General features: G+C 40.9%; 1 protein-coding gene across 2 annotated transcripts in view; it reads right to left on the bottom strand.

Annotated features, from left to right (window-relative positions):
• LOC110831654 (tRNA dimethylallyltransferase) overlaps window positions 1–23,310 on the bottom strand; it is a 63,839-nt gene that overhangs the window by 36,954 nt on the left and 3,575 nt on the right. For both annotated transcript variants that reach the window (XM_022067894.2, XM_022067895.2), the window contains exons 2-3: window positions 9,062–9,199; window positions 7,533–8,617 (exon numbers count right to left, since the gene is read on the bottom strand). In XM_022067894.2, coding sequence (XP_021923586.1) covers window positions 7,533–8,617; window positions 9,062–9,199 — 1,223 coding nt within the window. The remainder of the gene's footprint in view (window positions 1–7,532; window positions 8,618–9,061; window positions 9,200–23,310) is intronic.

Below are 23,310 nucleotides of genomic sequence, written 5' to 3'. Positions count from 1 at the left end.
AATGTTCATGTGATTCCCGAACGCCTTGATTTTAATATTCAGCAAAATATCGAATAAAATGTTAAAACTTGGTGCAATCTTGCAGACCTGGTTAATTAGCTCTGCGGGCCATAATTTGCAGAGTCCTGCGTAAGATAACTAATTCTGGTTCATGACTGACAGTCAGAATATACGAGTCTCAAGAAACAGACAGCTTCCACATTCTTTCACGCCACTTTCACTTCTCTGCACTGCCATTGTACCGCCAGTTTGCTAATAGCGAGGCGTTCGGCGTAATAACAGACACTCATCTGCAAATGGGCATCAGATATACTGCAAAAATAATTTGTATCATTTAAAAAAAAAGAATTATTTTGCTTATAAAGAAAAATACAAAAATTGTAACTGAGGGAAAGAAACAAAGTAAATAAATACACAAAAAGTAATGAAAGAATGAATCTAAGAAAGACACTAACAAAGAAGAGAAGAATCGGCCTTTCAAGGTTATAAATTAAAGGTAAAGAAAGTAGTCCCTATGATGAATTAAGTACCACGCCATGCAGGAGCGAAAGTACAGCTCAACGCATTCATAACTTCGTACTAAGTGGGGGTGAGTGGTAAGTTTCACAACCTGACCGCTTTGCTCCTGGGGAATCAGCTTCCGGTATCCACTGGGTGGGTGGCCTTAGCCTAGGGTGAAAATTGTTCTCAGATCAAGAATTTGTGTAATTCATAATTTAACATTTCTACTAGCCTCTATTTTCAAATTCAAGTATATAAAAGGACAGTGGCCTCATATTCTCCCCAGAACTTCTTGTTCCTCGTTATTAGACCAGAAAACCATTCAACAGAATGTATTCACAATGGAAATTTTACTCCGCCTGTCCTTTGACTATTATCAGTCCAAATAACAAATGACAGCTTCAGTTGGCAGACGCCCCGTCGGCTATTGTAGGATGTCTGCATATTCAACTGACACCAGGCCCGGAGCGCACTTTCACCAGCCCGCGCCACGCCCATATGCAATGTTCAAGCACACGTCATGTCCCACAACTTTGCTACAATGTTTCTGGATACAATGATGAGTATTATGAACTGTGAAAAATGACGGTACAGTTGAGCCGGTCAGTGACTACTGAATTCAAATCCTGTTGTGTTTAGACACGTTGTTTTCAACTTTCTTCCACTGTCGGCATCCTGAACACACATTCCATACTCTGTAACATCCACATCACATTGCCTATCATTGCAAATTTCTCAAGAAAACACAACACTTGACAGTCCTGAACTGATATAAATAAATCACAGCAGTGAAATGAGTAATATGGAGAGAGCCGAGTAAATCAAAAACATAATTAATCCCAATAAAAACAATTATTATTTATTAGTGTTCTGTCTGACGACAGGTCCATATGAACAGGGTCCTTCCATCCTTTTCTCGGACTGGGACCTGTTCATATACGTTCTTGGCAGATGATCTAGACGTGGTTTGCCATTGCCTTCTTCTGTGTGTGAATGGAGTAATTGTTGGGATGCCACGGAGAAACCGGGGAAGCCCCCGGAGGAAAACTCCGAGTTGCCTAGACCACGGCCTTGGCCAACACAAGTTATAAATTCGGGCACCGCCGGGAATCGAACCCGAGACCCCAGGATTACAAGGCCAGCGTTCTAACCGCTAGACCACCGTGGCGGTCTAATAAAAACAATTAGGTATTTAAATTTCTGAGGCTTCCTTTGAAGGTGTCTACGGCAGCCCTGGATTTCACGGCACATCTGTTAGCAACCACTGGTCTAGACCAACCCTGGGCCGCCCTCAAATTTCTATAAAATTGACATTGCCTGTTTCCTGGGAGGTGAAATGGCCGAAGCGTGATAAGGCATGTAAGAAACCTAACTCCGCTTTATAATTGGGATTCCATACTTTTCTCACAGAAACCTATAACCTGCTTACTTCTCTTTTTAAAGAAACGCAGGCTTAATGGCACGTTGTGCCCGCGTGTCCTCTTGATAATTATTTTAATAAAGCGGCAGATTTTCATGAAAAATAGTGTGCATGTCGTGAATGCTATCCGGAGAAGTCGGGCATGTCTGTCTGTCTGTCTGTCAGCTTCTAGATTGCCGAATTTACGTAAGAACTGATGAAATGGTGTATAAGACGAAAGCCTACTCTAAAAGTTGTCGAGTGACTTTCGTTTTGAACCGTATCGGTCCAACATAACCTTAAAATCACATAAAGTACAACTTGACCTTTATCAGTTTTCTAAAAACTGCTGTCTTATCATACAAGAATTAGAGCACGAAAAAAAATAATAGATTTTACGAGGCTCTGCAACTTTTGCCTGAGACATTTTACGAAGCAACGTATATTAAAAGAAATTTTATAAATACACACGAAATCTTTGCCTGAATGCGATTGCTATTTATTGGCTTTACAAAAACGCCTCGAAATGTGAATACAAACGACGTACTGAAGGATAGCATTTGGGAAACGTACGTATACAGTACTGAAGTACAGCTCATACTTCGTTTTGTGCTATAAGTCGCTTAAAACTAGTATCTACTGTGTGTATAGCCCGATTTGATACTTACTTAGCATAAATTAGTGATTGTTATGGACCGACAGAGAATAGAAACTAGGTATGTTTGACAAATTTTAGTTCAGACACTCTCCCACACTAAACACTCACAGCCTTCAACCTTACATCCCTTAAGTGATTTTGAAGATGGGGCATAACGAAAACTCGAAAAGGAGGTTCTGAACAAAGGTATATTTCATAAATGCCAACCGATAATCTTCAGTCTGTGGGCAAGCACAACAGAAGTATACAACTTGTAAACTCGAAAATGTCAGCTGTTTATACCATGCTTCGTAGTCATACTCATGAGATCAATAAGATGCAGATCTACATTCCGCAGAGCGTACTTCGAGTCCTGGCGAGGACAAAATGCGCTGTTTTCCCTTCCACAGATCGAAGTTACACAAAACGTAACTGTGGATGGCAGTTTTGTATCCAGGGCCACTTAACTAACATATACAGCCCTCTGCCTCGTAATTCGCTGTAAGTTGTATCTCGTAGAAGACATGATAATTAAGAAAGCGTAGAAGGTTGGAGTGTAAACTATCCGGCCGTTATTATCTCTCATAAATAACGGCCTGAAGCTCGTCTGAGGAAGTGTCCAACCCTGCTTGGATTCGAAACGAGCACTACCTAATTCGGAGAGAGGGTGGTATATTTGTTTGCTTCTGTGCTTATTCAGCGTTGCCTGCCTTTAAACGTCCATTAGTAACTGTCACACGACGGAAAACTAAATACGCAGAAAAATACGTACAAATAACTGCACAATTCTGCACGGCCACAAACTTTTCTTTCCTAAACAGCAACAAACGTTGCGTATTTCTTGAATACATACTGTTTCAAGACCAAATCCAGGTAAACTTAAATCGGTACAGTAGTAATATCACGTCATTCGTTTTGGGCCGCCCGGTAAATAAACTAGATTAATGGATGCTCTATGAAAGTCATTTAAAACAATTAAAAATTGCACGCACTGTTTATTCCATGACCTTTGTACGCTTTTCCTTTTCATTTGGAAGGAAGGTCGAAAAGGTTCGACCAGCTATGACAACGCCGGCCGGCTCCGCACGATTCATTGACGTGCTAGTGGCCTTGCAGTGGGCCTCGCCCCCGTGACATTTCCCCACACGTGTGTCACATCACGAAGTGCGCAAGGTTTCTCCTGACGACAAAGAATACTGATCATGTCCTTCACGCAAAACCGATAGCGGTCCGAATTGAAGACCTTGAGAGAGAGACAACGGCAACAGTTTTTGTCATATTTCCTACGCCTAATCGATTCAATGGGACAGAGTCCTTCTTCAGAAACTAGAAGTCGCTCTGATAATCAAGAAATTACGAAGTGAGATTTCAGGTTCTCAGGGCGGAGTATGAAAAAGGCTGTCTTATGGGTTGTTGTGCCGTGTACTCTGGTAAAAGTTTACCGACGTTTCAGACAGGCTTTTTGCAGGCCACGGAGTCACAACAAAGACTACCATTAAATCTTCACCGCCGTGATAACCTCAAATTTCACGTAGTAACACAGGTAATTAGGATGTAAGTTTTCTAATTAGAGGTCAGCTTTTTAAGTTAGCCTAGGTTGTGTGTCAGTTACTTAGTAAGTTACTCAGTTACAAAGTCCGTTACTTAGTAAGACATTCAGTTACCTACCAATGTTACTGAGACTGTTATATAATCAGGGGCGTAAGGGGCGAACAAACCCGAGTTTCAATATAACAAAGAACACTTTGTGCTGATATTTTCAGGTGTGCTGAGGGCCAAGTCATTAACCCGACCCAATTCCTGAGCCTTATCGGCAGTCATACTGATACGATTCGGCACACCTTGTAGTGATAAAGAAATGGCCTGCGAACAGCTTTTCCGGAAATTCTGTGATAACGAAGTGTACACCCTCACGTCCTGAGTTCATGATCAGGGACGATATAAGATACAAAATCCTACACCACGTGTACTTAAAGTGTGTACTCCTCTTTGTTTCAGGTTCTTCCAAAAGGTCGCTTTCGAGATCGTTACAGTTATAAAGATATTCTCCTGGACAGCATCATACCATAAAGACGTGGAGGGTGAAAACATGCCATCGCAACAAACAGAAATCGAACTCAAGCTAAACAGTCTACACCCAGAGGTAACAAGTTACATAAAGTTTGATACACCGAAGGCATTTAAAATATTTAACTTCTTCAACGAGCTCATCCATGTAACACGCATGGGGAAATTGAAAATTCCACACAAAATTTTGGGCGGAACATTTCATATGAGGGAAAAAAGACTAGTGCACTTGGCGACCTAGGCCCAGATACATTAACCTTCACCCCTGAAGATGGAGGCAATATGTTCCCCCGAAACGTTGGAAACAATATATGAAATTACAGGCCGTCACAACCCAGAAGACTAAAATCGACGTCTTCATCAACGTGAAAATCTCCAATCTTTGATGAACCACTATCAAACCGGGTAATTATTTGACCAGATAAATGGATCTCACATGATTAAGGCAGATACTGCAGCATAGAAGTCGATGTTATTCTGAGTGGTAACGACATCTATTCTTGCAGGTAGGCAGCCAGCAACGTTTCGGGGAAGCATACTATATCCACCTTCAGATCTCATTGTATCACGGAGTAGAGTCACTTTTCCTCATCAAAGCGCTGTGCCTGAATTCCAACGGCCGCACTTTGGTCACACGTGCCTGAAGATGACCTTCCTTTAATCAGACTGATAGCAACAAGTTACATAAATCCGCTTGAGTTTGGATACGATACTCCCTCCAAGGACCGATACTCCAAACTGTTTGCTATTTAAATTCACGTCAGAGAGAACTGGGACAGGTCAATGAATCTCCTTTGAAGACGCACACATAACCACAAGACGTTATTTAACAATTGTATTTCAACTGCATGAGTCAGTTTTTTATATACTTCGACAGAGAAACATAAATCACAAACATTTGAAAACAAAGCGTTTAGGAAAATGTTTGGGCCAAAGAGGGCAATTTATGATCCCGCATTACAAAGCTAAACATCATGGCCGAGTAGTGAACACTTCTGTTTCGTATCCAGGTTCAAATCTTGACCCAGAGATCGGCTATCCTGACTGAAGTTTTCGTGGCGGTGAGTTTGAAGATGGCTGTCTTCTGGGTTGTTGCGCCGTGTAGTCTGGTAGAAGTTTACCAACGTTTCAGAGGTTCTTGCTGCCTCCATCTTCAAGGCGGTGAGTTTGAAACCTCAAACCCTACACAGCAGGTTTTTTTCTAAGTTGCACGACTATAGCTAAGCTAAGAACTCTGCAGTGCTTTGTGTCGATACACGAACACAGCTGGTCTGTTCAGCTGCCGAGTTCCCTCTTTTGCAGAGGAGATGCGGTGTTTATTGGCGCACATTCGTTCACACCTCGTACATGAACCAGGAAGTCGGACAAGAAATGGTTTCGAGATCCACGGCCAGTCAATCGTAGCGATTCTCTACTGAAATCTCGGGATCTAAAACAACGCGGACAAGCTTACAGGTTACACTTCTTGGTGCCCGCGTGAGGACGTCAGTTCGCCTTTAACTCCTGCAAGTGATGGCTTGTCTTGCAATACAGCCCATTTTGTCTTTCGCTGGATAATGGCGTGAGAGCCTGGAAGTTAGTTTCAATCCCCATGCGAGACCCGCACGTTTTTCCCGTTCAGTCACTGCGGTCGAAGCCGGGCGGACAGATTTGCAGTCAGCAAAGCATTTGTTAGTCTTCAAATTTACTGATATAAAATACTATTTGAGAAGTTTCTTATATTATGGAATCAACTAATTCGACAATTTGATGAAATGTAAGAAACGCGTCGAAACTCAAAAGTAATATCATTAAGTGCACCTTCGGCGTGTGTAATGGTGCAGGAGGAAACGTTAAACAAAAGTAAACACTATGTACAGTGTGCATGAAGACTGTGGCCTCAGAAGTCCAACCCCCGTGTAACAATTTCCTAAACTCTTTCCCATGACAGAAAATTTCCATACAGGAAGCTTTCACATCAAACAGCCGAAACGTCCGAAACCTAGCTGTGATAGTGTGTACCATTTACGGAGACTCATCAGAATCAGTGTCGTTAACATCTGAACAATTAAAAACAAGTGGGACTTTGTGTACCAACCGACTTTCTCAATTAATATCAAGTCAAACTGGACTATGAAAGGTACACATTAGTGCTAACGGTAAAAGAAGAAAGGTAATGTGTTACCTGCACAATGATCAAGTCGGCCTAATTGCTCGTAACACAGAGAACCTTGCACAGGAAGAGAGAACTGAGTCTGCTGAAAGCACAGCATGAAGGCGACGGCGACTGTATGTTCTTAAGATTCCGAAAGAAAATAGTTACTGAAGGTGCAATTTACGCTACTGAAGTTATTAGTGACAGAAATGGCGTTTCCGTTCGTGTTCGAAGTGTGATAATTCCATGAGCTCCATGTCAATGACGGATTAATGATTACTGAAGAACAGACGAATCCTACAGCACGAGGACTAGGCCCTATATTACTGAAGTAGCGACGTATATTAATAAAAGTAATGAATGTACGTAGTAAAATATTTATATTCGGTTCGAATCCCACTCAAGACATGGATGTTTGTCCGCGTCTTTGTGTGTAGAGGCCTTGCGACGAGCTGATCACTCGACCAAGGAGTCCTACCAAATGTCCCATAGATCAAGCAGACCCTGCCAAAGCGGGACAAATTCTAAAGAGGAAAAAAAATATATTGGACACGCGTCTGGCAGCACGCTTTGCTGGCCCGAATGATGAAACGTATTCTTAAGCAAAAGACGCATCAGTGGGTGACAGTAATACCAGTTACCATTCAGTCAAAAATCTTTTGTCTTTAAGTCTCCCACCCAAAAGTGTAAGAATTATCTAAAGTGCAGGCTATATATTACCAAACGATTTGAATGATTCTGTACAGCAAACTGGACCAGACTGGAGAGGAAGACTGTTGACTGATTCTACTCACCTTATGATCTTGCGTTTATTGTTGGGATGAAGACTTTGTGCCATGTCAGGGTCCACCGCTTGTAGCCTCTCATACAGCTGCGGACTTGGCAAATGTTCCAGGGCGGCCTCATCCATCAAATCCACAGTAACACCCTGCACTCTCAACTTCTTACTTTCTGTGTTCTCGTCATTCAGTGCCTCCAGCATCCTCTTCCTGTCACGCTCATACACTAGCTCAGTATCTACCTCAATTTCTGGATTCTTGTTATGCAAGCTTACTACCTGCTCATTAGTGACACTTTCCACTTCCTCCATAACTTCAGTTTTACAGCACACTTTTACGTTGGTACGCATACTACTTAATTCTGCACTACCCACCGGGCAGCCGTCGAGACTTTTCTCTCTGAGCATACTTCTGCTTTCATCAACATGGTCTCTACCAACATTTCCACTATGCGACTGGCTCTGTATGACTGGCTTTGGCATATCACCACCACGGTCTATGCCTTCCTCAATGTTCTCGTTTCGAGTAAGCTCTATATCATTCTTTTCACAGAATACTGAATTCTGGGTTTCGGTAGAGTCAGAACTACGACAGTCCACTTCTTTATGACACTCGGTACTCTTCAGATTTGGCCCCTCTAAAACACAGTTCACTTCTTGCCCATCTTGTGCCTGCCTCTCTTCACTGTGCACTTTTATTTGACATCCAGTATCAAAGGGTTTCAACCCCACGCCACATGCTTGACACTTGATATTTTGGACCTCGTCACCACAATCCAAAGCTCTCTTTCCACACTTCGAAACAAAACTACGTTTATCAAGATCCTCATTTTGACAGGTGACATCCTGGAGCTTATCACCACAGCTATTACCATCAAGCACTATCTGCTTTACAGACAATGACTCAGTATTGTCAGCGACATGTTCTTTCAGTGTTCCACCATCACTTGAACCATCACTGTGTGTTTCCTCATCGTCACCGGGCAACTTCATCTGTTTTACTGGATTCTCCACTAGAACTTTCCACAACAGTGACTCGATATAATAATTGGTGCCTCCCACAATCACTGGTAATTTACCATCCTGCATCAACTTCTCTATCTATTTTTTTTAGTTAAGAACAATAATGCAAGACGAAACCAATGAAAAACTTCTCATCAATACATTTGCATCCCACAGACGTACAATTTGACGCAAAACAGTTTAGTGATTGTCTACCGACTGCAACGAGCAAAAGCAGGGATTTTTCTGTTCGAAATCACTGTGTGTAGACTGAACAGGGAAAATATTACTAAGAAGTAAGATGACGTAGAAAGCCTCAGGAGGGTCACTAGTCCCATATGTAGATAAGGGAAGACAGAAACAGAGGTGGTAATAAAAAAGAGACACGCAAACAGTCGCAACAGATTCATTCCATAACCTTACCAAATTATATTCGTACAAATCTTATTTATCATTATATGCAACATAATCTCTACAGTTAATATGTATTTACAAATTAAAGATTACGTGTTAGTGGTGTATGTACTTGAACAATAAGGATACTACAGGCAGAGCTCTGTTCCGGAAATCTACTACGGTGAAACGTTGCAGCGGCTCCACGATGTCCAACAAATGATGTGGCGCCAGAAGTCGTTCTTCGGCCGTCACTTTATTCGTAATTATATCCAGCCCTTTGTACACCTACAAAGCAAACACAAATGCACAGTTATTAAGTGTTTTGCAGAACAGTGTGCATGGCCCAGGGGAGGAAACTGATTTTCAGAACTAGGTAGACGTCCTAGATCAGTAAAAAAAGCTCGAGGAACTGACCAACATAAATAATAACAGGAATTACTAAATTGCTGGTTCGGGAAATGGCCTTCGTTAAAAAAGTGCTAAGGAGATAAACAGACCGTGCCTGCCAGCACCTACGCCCATTCCACATTCCAAGTCATGTGTTGTTAACATTATACAAATGAATCTGACCATTTGTGATACAATTTCCAACCTAATCGATTGGTTAAACAAAGTATATAGGCTGAAGGAAATCCAATTGTCGGCTGTCAGCTACAGCAAAATTAACATTTCCAAATGTAATTATCCACTTTGTGACCAATTATTTTCTCAAACAGACCACTATCATAAACATATGACTGCCTCGCGAACAGACGGAATTTTATAGAGCCGGGCTCATATCTATCCAAAGACGAATTCATCTTAACAGGATCCAAACAAAACTGAAGATAGAAGACACTTGAGTACGAAACAGCACGCTCGTCCCCAACCATTAAAAACAAAGCAATGCCACCTGTTTTAACATTCAGTCATTCTGCGTTCTGCACACAGAGTGTATTTATAGGTTTCCTGTTTCTAAGAATACACAGTGACTCCTTATCTGATTAGCATTAACCAAATTATTTTGTGATGAAAACTTTTTCTTCTGTGAAGTAAAATATAGATTAGACAAAATTAAATAAGCCTTGTGATTTAAACTGCTAAGAATTAATATACTGCGCTATATTCCATAACTGCTGGTTGATTCCTCCATCCCAACAATATGAGCAGTGCCACTGTAATAATACGACCCTCTTAACAAGAAAGGGGCTCCAACAACAAACTTTTAACTGCAGTCATACAGCAGAAACGGAAGCTTCGACGCTCCTACTAATTAAAGCCACCATTGAAAACTGAATCACTTCAATCAAGGCGATATTTAAAACACAACCATTTCAATACTATCCTCTCCTTCCTGGTCTTCCAAGGGATCATTTTCAAGTGGTCTCCACAACAAAACTCTACGCGAACTTATTTCCCCCATTAAAGCTACACCAAAATTACAAACATTTGTATTTCCTTTCTTTTATCAATACTTATAGAAACAAAACCATAGTTCGTGATTGAAAAATTCCTTCATCTCATGGTTTTTCTCATTCCATTCACTTGCATACCGCATCTGAACAGTAGGCAACATTTATTTCGCCTACATGATGATGCGATAAGCAGTTCAAAAAGTCTTCTTGACGGGAAACATTCGTACAACCCCTGTGCAACACACAAGTCATAATGAACAAGAAGTCCGGTAATGGAAGTCACTGAAGTGTGACGGTGAATGCGATCTTCGTTCCCGAGAATGTGGATTCGAACTCGAGCAGAACATAATGGTTTCTTTCCGTCGTCGTCTCAGACACCGTTAAATGTTCTGACAAGCATCAAGACTCGCCGAGATGAAGATGGGGCGACTATGTAAAAGATTATATACGAGAAGCATCATAAATGAACGAAAGAAGCAAGTTAGGAGATGGGAGTACAGTAATAAAATACATACAAAGATGCGAAGTTCCGGGAAAATTCGGTATGGAGGCCAATGGCGGTAATGAACAATCGAATTTTATCAGGTAATTATTGCCTACTTACGGAAAACCCTGCACCATGCAGATAGTAAGGTTAACATTAGAGAGCTCTGCATATGGAGAATGTGGTAGCGACATGTCTCCATCGCAGTATCCGGTGCCAAACCAGACCACGAAGGAGATATGCAGATAGGCAGTTTTCGTGGTATTCTTCGTTATCTCCAGGCAAATTTCAGAGCAATGCTTTAGAGCAGGCCAAGACCACTTCCTACACACACACGCCTTACGATTCAGAATTCAGAATTAAATTACTACAATTCAAAGAACCCGCTGGAATGTCCCAAGCAAAACCATGAAGTTTCTCAGTCAAGGTAACCAGTAGGCCTTGCTATGGCCAAGACTGGAACGATGTACTTCCTAAACGTGTTACTCTTGTGTCAACCTTCTAGATTAGATAACTGAAGAGACGGGTCGATTCTGAAAGCATTCCCTAAATAATGAGACCTTCAAAGTTTAAATAGTCCCTAAAATGCTAATCCTACCAGACAAGCCGTGTTTCTCCAACATGCTTCCCGAAACAGCAAATAACATCTTTCGTATTCGAATACAAATAGTGTTGTAAGTTGATACATACTAATAAAATAATCAAATAAATTATACTTAATGACAGAGAGCAACGATCTGATTTGGTCCAGGCTTAATAATTAATTTCACACTAAGAAACTGGACACTGAAGTTCATGACTCGTGCTTTGGACTCGATCCCTGGACTTGTGTGAATAATTGGGCAGTCGATGAACTGACCAGAGCGGGTTCAAGGCGGACCACCACAACAAACACTGCTGCAGTCCCTTATGCAGGAACAGTTAACGATGGGCCCTGTCCTAATCCAGCTGTGCCCACTTCACATACATAAAACACAATTTTAAGATCGGTCTCAATTCCAGTAGGTTCCTCCCTTGACATGTGCCACCACTTCTTGTCGATGTTGGTCGACGTCTTCACCGCCAAGAGAACCTCAAATTCGTTAACTACTGTTTAGCAAATATAACATTCAACGAATTGTACACAAAAGGGAACGCGCCCACAGTTTCGGCGTTCACCGACAGACCTGTATGAGGGACTCACACCAGGAATCGAAGACCAAGCTCAAAAATTGGGGGAAAAAATCTATTATACTGTTTTCACGTTTTAGATCACGGGTCCTCGCCGTCTCTCGTCTGACACAACTCCTCGGCTCTTCCAAACTTCCAACGCTACTGTCCCATCCCCAGAACAATTCCTTTTATGTTTCTTAAAAAAATAATATCAGTAATTTCTACTTCATCTATTTATTCATTTATTTCTTTATTTCAACAAGCTCAATGTTATAATTTACACTGAAAACATTATATTTCATAGGTCTATGCATAATAAATATAAACAAAACACTAAAACAAATATTATATACAACTTAAACCAATGCAGAATAGTATCAAGCAAAATAAAGAAAAAATCTAACTTGATTATTATTATAATTATCACAAACAGCGTGATAAACAATATTATTATTTTTAATTGTTAATATGAGGGTTTCCACTGCTCTTTTACTACCAACTGTGGCCCAAAATGTTTCGCTCCACCCTTCAAATGTACAAAAGCCAATGAAAGGAGAAGGATGAGGGAAAAAAGATAAGTAAAACAGTTTAATAATCAGGGATGAAACCCACTGAAACGCTCTGAGAAATCAAAACTTAAATTTCCTTCCATTAAAGGCAAAGACAAAGTTGACTCCGTGCCTCCATTGGTACAACGGACAGTGATAGAGATGAGGGGTTTAGCTTCATGTTCAGACAGCATTAACTCGAGGAAAAGTGTCTCATTACCCACGAGATAGGAGATTGGCTGGATCCCACAGTAGTGGCGAAGACAAAAAATCCTCCTTTCACGGGAATCCATTGTCGATCGTCCAGCCTAAAGGTACTCAACAACAAACAAATCTCTCTCAACAGACCCCGAAGTTTGAACACAACCGATCCTGGATAGTTTCATCCAGTTTAGCGATATCCTGCCGCACTAACATCCTGGATATTTAACTACAAAACTCTTCTCATATGGGCTAAGTACTCTCATCATACTATTGACAGTCACACATCAGACGATTCTGAAAGAACCGCATTACATCCTCCTGCAGTGGAATTTCCCCATACCTGTGCCACGTCTGCAAGAACTACCTGTTACTGACCACACGAAATTCTGACTGGGCTCGACTCCCGACTGCGGATATTCTGTCACTGACTGACAAATTTCAACGGGACAGTCGGACACAAGGAAATAATTGCTAATAAACTTATTTATAATTCTGTGTTATTTAATTTGAATGTTCATCAACATCGTCAGAGAAATGTACCCCTGAGACGAATGATCTAGTTCAGACAATTAAAACCTATTTCTTTACCGTTAATTTTAATATTGTTTTTCCATCTATGTTGTTTGTGCACTATAGAGTTTGCTGTCATTGTCATTAACAGAGCGAGAATAGAAGTCAATAAAATTCTCCTTTTCCACCTTTTTTACCCGTCCTTGCTACCACATCCCCATCTTAAAATTATTCTCGTAAATAGGTCTACCTGCTGGATTTAAACTACTTTCTAAATTATAAACGTAATATTTAACGGTGTCAGTAAAAACTAGCACAGCATTTCGTATCATAAATCTAATTTCTTTTAAATAAATATCGCTCAAAACATCTCATTATAGAATAAAAATATAATTCAGGCTACGTCTTGCGTAATTTTAACAGTTTCCCCGAGGTCTGTATTCTTTCGTATCTTCACAGTGAGCGCAAGCAACCCGGAATTGGCCTTTACACAACAAAGATTTTCAATGCAGGACCTGCATTTTACAAATGTAAGGAACAGAAGGAACTTATAAGGACGACCCCTCATCCAAATGAGATTTCTGATGTTTACGATTCATTGCTTCGGTTTAGTTACCGTACCGCCCATGGGCAGGGCATTTCCATAACGTTGCCTTGGAAATTTTTTATTCGATTTAAAGTTTAAAGCGTAAATAAATATAGGGATCAGTCTGACAACTTATCAGATATTTAATAACCCGGATTCTATTGGCCGTCCAAGAATGTTTCCGGCTGCTAGGAACCGCTGAAGCAACAGACACGCTTATTTGGAGCTCTTGCGACTGAATACTACTGACTACTGAAACTTCTCCTCATTCAGGAAACAGAGGCTGGCTGACTGACTGACTGTTATTTTACTTGGTTTAAATTACTTCTGAAGTTATGTAGGTTTATCATCGAATAACAAAGGTGGGTTGGTTGTAAATTACAAACTGAAAGTTGTAGGACGAAGTGATCGTAGCCTGTTTTAAGACAGGCTGACTCCAAAATTTATCCAGGTGGTTTGAGCAGCACTTTTTCATCTCCTTTGGTCAGATATTTGATAGTCAATTAAGGGCAGTGGTCATGGCGTATGTTACGATACCACAGTTGTACGAACTGAAGAAAACCACGCGTTTCCTACGATTGGTTTGGTACAACGGTAACACCCTACTAGACTTTTATTCTGTTTGTATGACGATCAAATCTCGTCGGACCTACCGACTAGCATCACTGAAGAGTTTTTGTTTTGTTTTTTTCTCCAGCGTCTATTACCAAATATCTGAAAAGTACTTTCAACCTAGTCACAACTATCCCCTTCCAATTCCTTACCTACACAACGTTTATGATAACTAAAAAGTGACAAATCTGAGGCTCATTGAATTGTTATAAGCCGGGATTCGAATCAGGGCCCTTGTATATGGGAATAGAGACGCCGAACAGATGTAGAAATGAGATCACAAATCTGCCCGCTTCGGCGCTACAGTGTTTTCGTACATCGATCTAGGTTAGCTGACAATCCAGTCTAGACTGGTTTGCCCATTCATGGGAGATCCTGGTTTTCGTCAGCCCATTGTTACTTTGTTTCTTTAGCTGTTACGTTAATCGCTTTTACTATCAAGCTTATGGTGACTTTGATGGATACTCTGAAGATTACAAGTTGAACAGGAAACAACAGGGAGCTCAGCAAGAAAATGTTTCCTGGCTTCAATGCATGCTGTTTCCCAACTTCTAGGTAACTTTCTATCAACTTCGTGTATTTTACCACACCAAGAAAAATTACTAAATAACTAGCGACATTTTCAAAATTCTAGAACAGCCGGTTTACAGGCTCAGAGTTGAACGCGGGGGTTCCCAAATACAAAGCAGGAGTGCTAACCACTCGGCCGTGACATTTGGTAAATCGATACACATCAATTAGGTGCAAAAATCACGAGGCATAAGACAGACGGAACATGCAGCACGCATAAGAGAGATAAGAAATGCATTTAACATTTTAGTTGGAAAAACCTGACGGAAAGCAACTACACGGAAGACCAAAGCGTGAGAGGACAATATTAAAATTAATGTTAAAGAAACAGAGTATGAGGTTAGAGAGTGAATTCAAGTGGCTCTAGACAGAGTCCAGCGACAGACTCTTGTAAACACGGTAATGGAGCTTCGAGTTCCACAGAAAAATGGGAGTGCCTACAAAATGAATATAATGAAAAATATTGTCCCAATTATACGTGGAATCCATGGAAGCAGCTTCTCAAGAAATGTTTTATACCTGTTCCAAGGAATGAGTATATGATTTGCTTTTAGCATTATTAGACTGTTTGCCCAGTAAGATGACGTAGGTACATAACGATGCGATTAGTTATCTTTCTTAAAAGCCAATATCGATATAACAACATAAATTCTTTCATACGCCCTTGAGGATCAATTTGAATGGTTAATGTCCAATATCGGTGAGTGTGACTTCTCTTCGATGTGTATACCACACAGAAACGTTAATTTTTATAATGTAAAAAAAGTTTGCTTGTAGTTAGCCTAGAAACAGAACAAATTAGATTCTTAATTTATTTGACGTATACTGTAAATGTGATACAGATAGGGAGGGTACCGGTCAGTCCTCGGAGAAGCCGCTGATGTTTTATCTGTACATGTTCACAAAGGTCGACAACCGCAAAGTAACCGCGGTTGTACCGCCCGAGACGGCCAAGGTCCTGCGCCACATCTGTGTCCAGACTTTCAGGAGTCCACCCAGGCGGGGACTCTTTCCAAGACAGCAAAGCGATTGACCGAGCAGGCTGGCAGAGCCTTGTATTCCGGAGGTATCTGCTTCAAATCTAGACCCGTCCGTCTGTGCTGAACTTTTTTCTGATTTATCTCAGTCCATTAAACCAAATGGTGGGATAGTACATTTAATTCGGCCATTGCTGCTTATTTCTAGATCTTTCCAATTAGGATATATAATTGAGCATTACATTGTGAGAAATGAATTAGGCATGACCAAAACGGTTAAATTGTTAATGTCACATTCTATTATAATGTCAGTCTTATAGTACTGCCAAACTTATAATGCCATAATCCGTTTACAGCATTTAATTGATTTAAACCTACCGTCTGAAACTAGGTTACGAGTCATTTCAGTCCACAATTCTGTTTCTGTTTTACATCTATCATTACTGCGGAGTTATATGCTATAAAAATGTGTTAATTCTTAAAATTATTAATAAAATACTTGTTGCTAACATAACATTATACGACACTAGTTATATATGTTGTGATGTTTATTACAGCGAATTCGTCACTAGGTGAAGTTCAGCACGAAATAAATACAGACTTTTCAAATGATATCTAAGCAATTACGTGCTAGGCCTAATAAACGTAAAACTAACTTTGCTACTGAAGCAAAGAGAAATATACCATAAAGGTTAAATTACCGAGTGTACAATTCGTGACACTTGGTTTTCCAAATCTTTGCACCTGCACGCAAGTGCTGAAAATGGCGTCTCAATTTGATAAGGCCAGGTGTCTGCTACGATTTATCAAGACTTTGTCGTTCATTACGGTACAATGGAGATTTCATTCGGCTTTCAGGAAGGAACCACCTTCAAGAACTCAATTTATAAATTATATATTTCTGTGTGGAGAGTGGCCGCATTTGCAGAGAAAAATTACTGATATTCAGGCGGATGCAGTCCGAGCGGTTTTCGTTCGCAGTACAAGCAAATCAGTCCTGTATTTCTGTCAGTAACTGGTGAACACAATCAACTCCACGCTGCAAGGTTTTGGGCAATGACATTCAACTGTAAATGACCTTTTCTCTTACGGAATCCGAAGGTTCCGCCGTGGCAAAGGAATAAAATCCAGCGCAACCTATCTTCAACAAAACCAACACATTTCACATAACTGCGACGTATTTATCAAATAACAATTTTAATATTAGCCTTATACAGTAGGGCCCCGCTTTACGGCGCTCCGCTTTACGGCGATTCGCTAATACGGCGCTCAACAGCTGAGTCAGAGAAGTGCGTCCGGCGCCATTTTCTCGTCGCTGATTCAGTCTGTTTACAGCTTTTGTGCGCTCCGCGTCTCTCTGTATTTCTGGCAATTTTTTTAGTTATTACAAACTGTATATTTATATAATATTTTTGTGTTACTACAGTGTAATTACAATGGCGTCAAAGGGTAGTAGCGATAAAAAGAGGAGTCGTAAGCCTCTTACTTTAAATGCCACGTTAGAGATGATTAAACTTCGTGAACAAGGCATGTCTATGGCTTCCAAACCATCACCAAAATGAATAAGATTCGTTGAAGAGTCAGATGATGAAGATGCGCCATCTCCTTCATCCTTCCTACTATAAGCATATCAATTTTCAAATTTATATTCACCAATCACTATAAGCTGAGGACAATGTGTGTATTACTGATATTCATTTAACTTTCATATCATTTTCTTAGGCCTAGCGCTATTGTGCACTTACTATATGATAGTGTAACATCTTATTAGGCTTTGATATGCATTTGCAAGTGAAATAAGGCAAAGATCCGCTTTTCGGCGATTTTCGCTTTACGGCGGGGGTCTGGTCCCTAACCCGCCGTATAAGCGGTGCCCTACTGTATATAAGCCTGGAGTTCCCCGATCTTATGCAACCTGGAGTGAATTTCCGCGTTCACAAAAGATTGCCATGTTAATCCAATCCTCACTTTCATACCCCATTTTAATACAGATTTAATATTATCCCCTCGTCTATACCTTTGACTCCGGTCTCTAAAATTCTCTTCCTTCGAGATTTGCCAACCAGAATTTGTGCGTATTTCTTATGTGTCTCATGTGCGGTACATGTTCCGACCATCTACGCGATCTTCCCCTATCAATACAGAGCACATCTTATAGAACTCCTCATTTTGCAATCCTACCAAATCCTTTGTTACCGAATACACCTCAGGGACGAAATACTTCTGTCAGGAATCTGTTCACAAACCCATCAGTAACTTCCGAATGATTAACTGAATTGTTTAGAAAATGAAGATAATCGGAATTGGTAAATCAAGGTAACTCATATAAACTGAAAATTTCTATAACTTTTCGAATATAATCCAGGTAAATTTGGCGTTATTACCAACAATTTCTGAATTGGCGCAGGAACCGGTAACAAAAACAACGCTCACAAAAAGAATACTCGAAAAAGGTCCCTCGGTACCCATTATTCAACCTCCCCCACCCCACCCAAAGAACAACAGATATGCTACTATTTCGACAGTAAATCAAACTTTGTCTTTGCACTGGAGCATAAAATTCAAAACAACCTCTTCTACAAGTACTGAAACTGTCTCCTGCAATACGGCTAAATCTGTTACAAACTTTTTTAAACGCCGTGTAACATCGGAATTCCCAAATTGTCTTCCACCCAAAAATATAAAAACACATTTAAAATAGCGTGGCGAAACTTAAGATCAGAAGGGAGACAGAAATAGAAATGGACCAGCGGGGATGAAACGGCTGGACCGAATTCACTGTCAAGAAGTCGATGTCGGCAATCGTATCGTTCCACTGAACCGAAAAAGAACTGGAATGCGTGCAACGAAAGAAGAATGGAAACGCGTACTCTTTGGAGTACTTTGATATTCTAAGCAGGTTGTTTCGTTGATAACCACAACTCAAAGTAACTGAGGAGTTACAGCCCTCTTACTCGAATTAAATGACAAATTAAATAACGGTTTGCAATGTAATTGTTGCGATAATGTAATCCGAGGTAATTACGGAGAGCCAACAATTATCTCTGTTCCAATTCTGCAACAATGCGTCCCAACAGTAGCCCAAGTTCCCACTAATGCAACAATGTGTTCCCACAATGATACCGGGCCATGCCTAGTTCCTAGGAAAAATGTGACGGACATGGGCGGATCCATGAAGTGTTCTTGGCTCACGCTCCAACCACGCTGACACTGACAGAACTAATATCACGAACTAGAGAGCAATGACGCAACGAGCTGGATCTGGCATTGCAAGCATTTCAAGACAAAGTGGAAAGGACCTATTTCAGTTCGGTTGATTGATTCTTGCGTTACAAACTCCATGGTTCTTGCGAAGCTAACAGTACGTTCAGCAAATTAGAAGTTCCCAGCCTTTTGTAGAAATAGAAGGTTCACTGCCAACAACCAGCCACCAATCCCTATCCTGAGCCAAATGAATCCAATCCGCATCCTGTCAATCCATTTCCTTAAGATCCATTTTATTATCCCTTACCTAGACCTAGGCAACACGGAGTTTTCCTCCGGGGCTTACCCGGTTTCTCCGTGGCATCCCAACAATTACTCCATTCACACACAGAAAAAGGCAATGGCAAACCACTTCTGGATCATCTGCCAAGAACGTATATGAACAGGTCCCAGTCCGAGAAAAGGATGGAAGGATCCTGTTCATATGGACCTGTCGTCAGACAGAACACTAAATAAATAAACCTAGACCTAGGTCTTCCGAGCGGTCTCGCCTTCCGGATATAGGCATTTGATACGACACCGTAGCTGGAAGATCGGTCTGTCAGAGGGTACTACATACACAAGGTAACAAAGAAACGCGTGCGTCCATGCCCTAACCGGGATTCAAACCTGTACCCCCAGTACTCGAGCTTCCAAGAAGACTGCATGCCTTTGTTACTTCATCCGGTAATTCTCAGAATCTTTCCAGGATAACCACAATATTTACAGTCGTATTATGGCCGATACACTCAGTAAAACTTTGTTCTAAGTTCTAGTTCTGGTCTACTTGACGGCCCAGTTCTCAAAAAATACATGCGACCTTCGTGATTCGCTTATTCAATCCATGCAGGATACGTATCACAGTACAGTGCAGCTGACATGACCGTTTTGACACGTGGGCCCGGTTTAACCAGTTCCTTAGCATTTCACGGCCGAGACAGTTTTCTCGCGTGACAGTAGCCGATAGTGTTTCTAATTGGCCGTTATCTCTCAGATCGCAGCACGATGCAACCTGCATCCGGTGTTCAACATCCTGCTCATTAACGTCCCGTGGTAACTCTGATCATTATTATTCATAAGATTACCAAGATGTGATTGTTTAGGTTCAATACGAACTGTCTGCCCGAAGACTCTCATCAACACCCACCGCTGGATATGATCCTGGGTCAGTTTCACCGATTTCACACCCTATTACCTAACGTCCATCTTCAAATGATCTCATCTGTGATTTATTACAGAGTTAATGACTAACTAGATAATTAATCTCTCTTCTAATAGACTTCGCCAGTGCGTTCATTGATAAAGTTGAACGAAACTGTTACTTTCCAGCTCCCGGCTGAAACTGCATAACACCGCCAAGCGCTACAAAGTTTTCCATCTTCGTGGAGTAGGGCGAAGTGTTTCGAAGGAAGATTTCCTCCTAAACTGTATAATCTAGTTTCGCATCTGTCCGTCTTCTGTACCATAATTCAATATAAGAGACGGAACTTAAGTGCTAACTACTTAACTGAGACGTTCGGTACAATCCAGGATGGGTAGTCAGTTCTGTACAAAATCCCACAATCATTAGTAAATTCGTTCGCTGAAGAATTCACACAAAGCGGTTGCAGTACTTGTGAATGTTCACCATTAGCGATAAGTTGTTAAGAGGCGAGGATCGGACGGGAATTTATGGGAACTGCGGGCCCCCTTGCCGCAGCCCCGCTGTTCCTACAGCTGGCCGTCACTGACCGAACCAAGGCCATGTGTCGCGTCGGTTTAATATAGCCTGGCCACTGATCGCACCAAGGCTGCATGGACGACCGGGACACGAACCTAAACTCATCATGCAAGCCCCATGTACTGAAAACCAGGGATGTTTGGAACGATACTTCCCTGATCCCCGTCCCATCTTGACGAATGAAACATACGGTACACTAAATCTTCTCGTCTATCAAGGCCAATTGCTTAGCTACTCCGCTCAAATCTCAAAAGACAAACTTATCAACTTTACTAAAATACAGATTAACAGCCCACAGCCTTCACTTGGCTGGGTTGGACACAACTTCTAGATTTGAATCCCTATTCAGTCCATACAGTTCTAATCACGTTCATCCCCTTTCATTCCAAGAATAAGGCACTGAGTAAAATCCATTACATTACAACAATAAATTAATTCACCAAGTCGACAGAATAAAAACAAGGAAACACTTCAGAATAGAATGAAGTACAGAACCAAGGGTGATCCCTGGGTAACTGAATACACTACAGATTTTGTGAACCGATACGAACCAAAATGAAATCTTCGATATAGAACAGAATATAATGTATTTACATTCCACAGATCCTTCATAGGCCTAAGCCAAGGAAGCAGAACACATCACAGCACAAATAAAATATTTGATTCTAATCCAAATATAAATTACAGAGTTATGACATTGACTTAGTCAACTACAGCATTACCGCAAAAAATAATTACACAAGAAAGCAAATCTACTACTGCTTACATATATTTATTCCAGCTGAGAATTTTTAGTCGATGTAAATTCCACTATGGAGTAGGAGTTAGATGGGAGATAATCTTTTGGTGCTGGCTTGAACTTATTTATATAGTGATTGAAACTTTTTATAATGGGTAAGATTAATAAACAGCTTAATTCCAGTACTTAAAACTCCTTTTCAATATTTACTGAGGTTAGTGTCTGGGACATGAAGGTTATATTTGTATCTCGTACTTATTCTGAGGATATCTGAGTTTGTTTGAAATTTTTCTATGTTGTCCACTAAAAATTATAATAATGAGAGCAAAAATTCACTGGCTAGTGGAAGAATATTAAAATTCTTGAACAATTCCCCACAAAGGCTATGATTTGGTGCATGCCATTCTTCTAATGATTTCCTTTTGAATGTAAAACACGTTTTGCTGTCTACTGAGTTTCCCCAGAAAATAATTACATATGATATGATCGAATGGAGGTAAGCAAAGTAGACTAATGTTAAAGTGTCTGTTTTCATGATTATCGAATATGTTTTTTATAATAAAATCCAGTGTGAATCCCGCGTATGCATTGTAATAAAATTCAGCAGGCATCCAAGGCGTTTGCTCGAACGCCACAATCTTAATGATGAGCAGCTCGAAGTGTCATCGAACCTCTAAGCAAAGACCAGCCTGCAATGTCGTCATCTGCGACTAGCCCAGCTCTGGAAACCTACTGACTGAACAAAGCGGCATTTAAATGCTAAATAGCTGAAAAGCTCTCGCCCAATAAAAACATAATGGAATATAGAAGAAGAGCACGTCCCAGACACTTTACGACGTATATAAGCAGCTGGGCTACCAGTCATACATACTAGCCTCTCCATTAACCCTTGAAGGTAACGGTGAAGATGCTCCTATATTTAATTAAGTTCTACATTTTAAAGATGCCGAGGGGATGGAGGGAAAACTACATTTTTTTTAAAATCCGTACTAGATGGAGATGAGTTGTCACCTTCAAGCCAAAGTAGAGGGAAGTGTCACCGATGGGTAGGCTGCCACAGCTGACCGGGTCGCGGTGGCGAACCCTTCAAAGACGGGATTTCTTACATTCTTTAGCGCATGCCACTTCATATGCAAAAGAGGATCCCAAGACGGGTGCCATTAATACATTTCGACAATGAGGATGAATCTTTATATTTTTTAGGCCTCGTCTCTCAGTACTGGCTTTAAATTTAAGTGCCCATATACCAGTCATTCTTTAAATTATTAAAACAGTAATGAAGACAGCAGAAGAGACGAACAGACATATCGGTTAGACACAGAGACACGGTGGCGGATGGATGACTAGAACTAAAAACACGTGCTCCTTCCGAATACTTAAAAAAACACCGTATTCGACTATAATATGAGATGGTTCGGTTCTTGCTTTCTGTTTACTTCAATGATCTCATCGCCCTGAAGATGGAGGCAGCTAGGACCTCTGAAACGTTGGTAAACTTCTACCAGACTACACGGCGCTACAACCTAATAGACAGCCATCTTCGTACTCAGCGCCGTGAGAACCTCGAATCCTATCGACTGCTCTTCGTAACGTTGATTTCTTGTTGAATGGGTGGCAGAAACAGAATCCTTAAATATTATTTACACGACCTTCGACC

Source organism: Zootermopsis nevadensis, unplaced genomic scaffold (assembly GCF_977971745.1).
Source record: "Zootermopsis nevadensis isolate Lab colony 2312 unplaced genomic scaffold, Znev_1.0 Znev_ptg000021l, whole genome shotgun sequence".
NCBI lineage: Eukaryota > Metazoa > Arthropoda > Insecta > Blattodea > Termopsidae > Zootermopsis > Zootermopsis nevadensis.
This window is presented reverse-complemented; position numbering and strand designations above follow the sequence as displayed.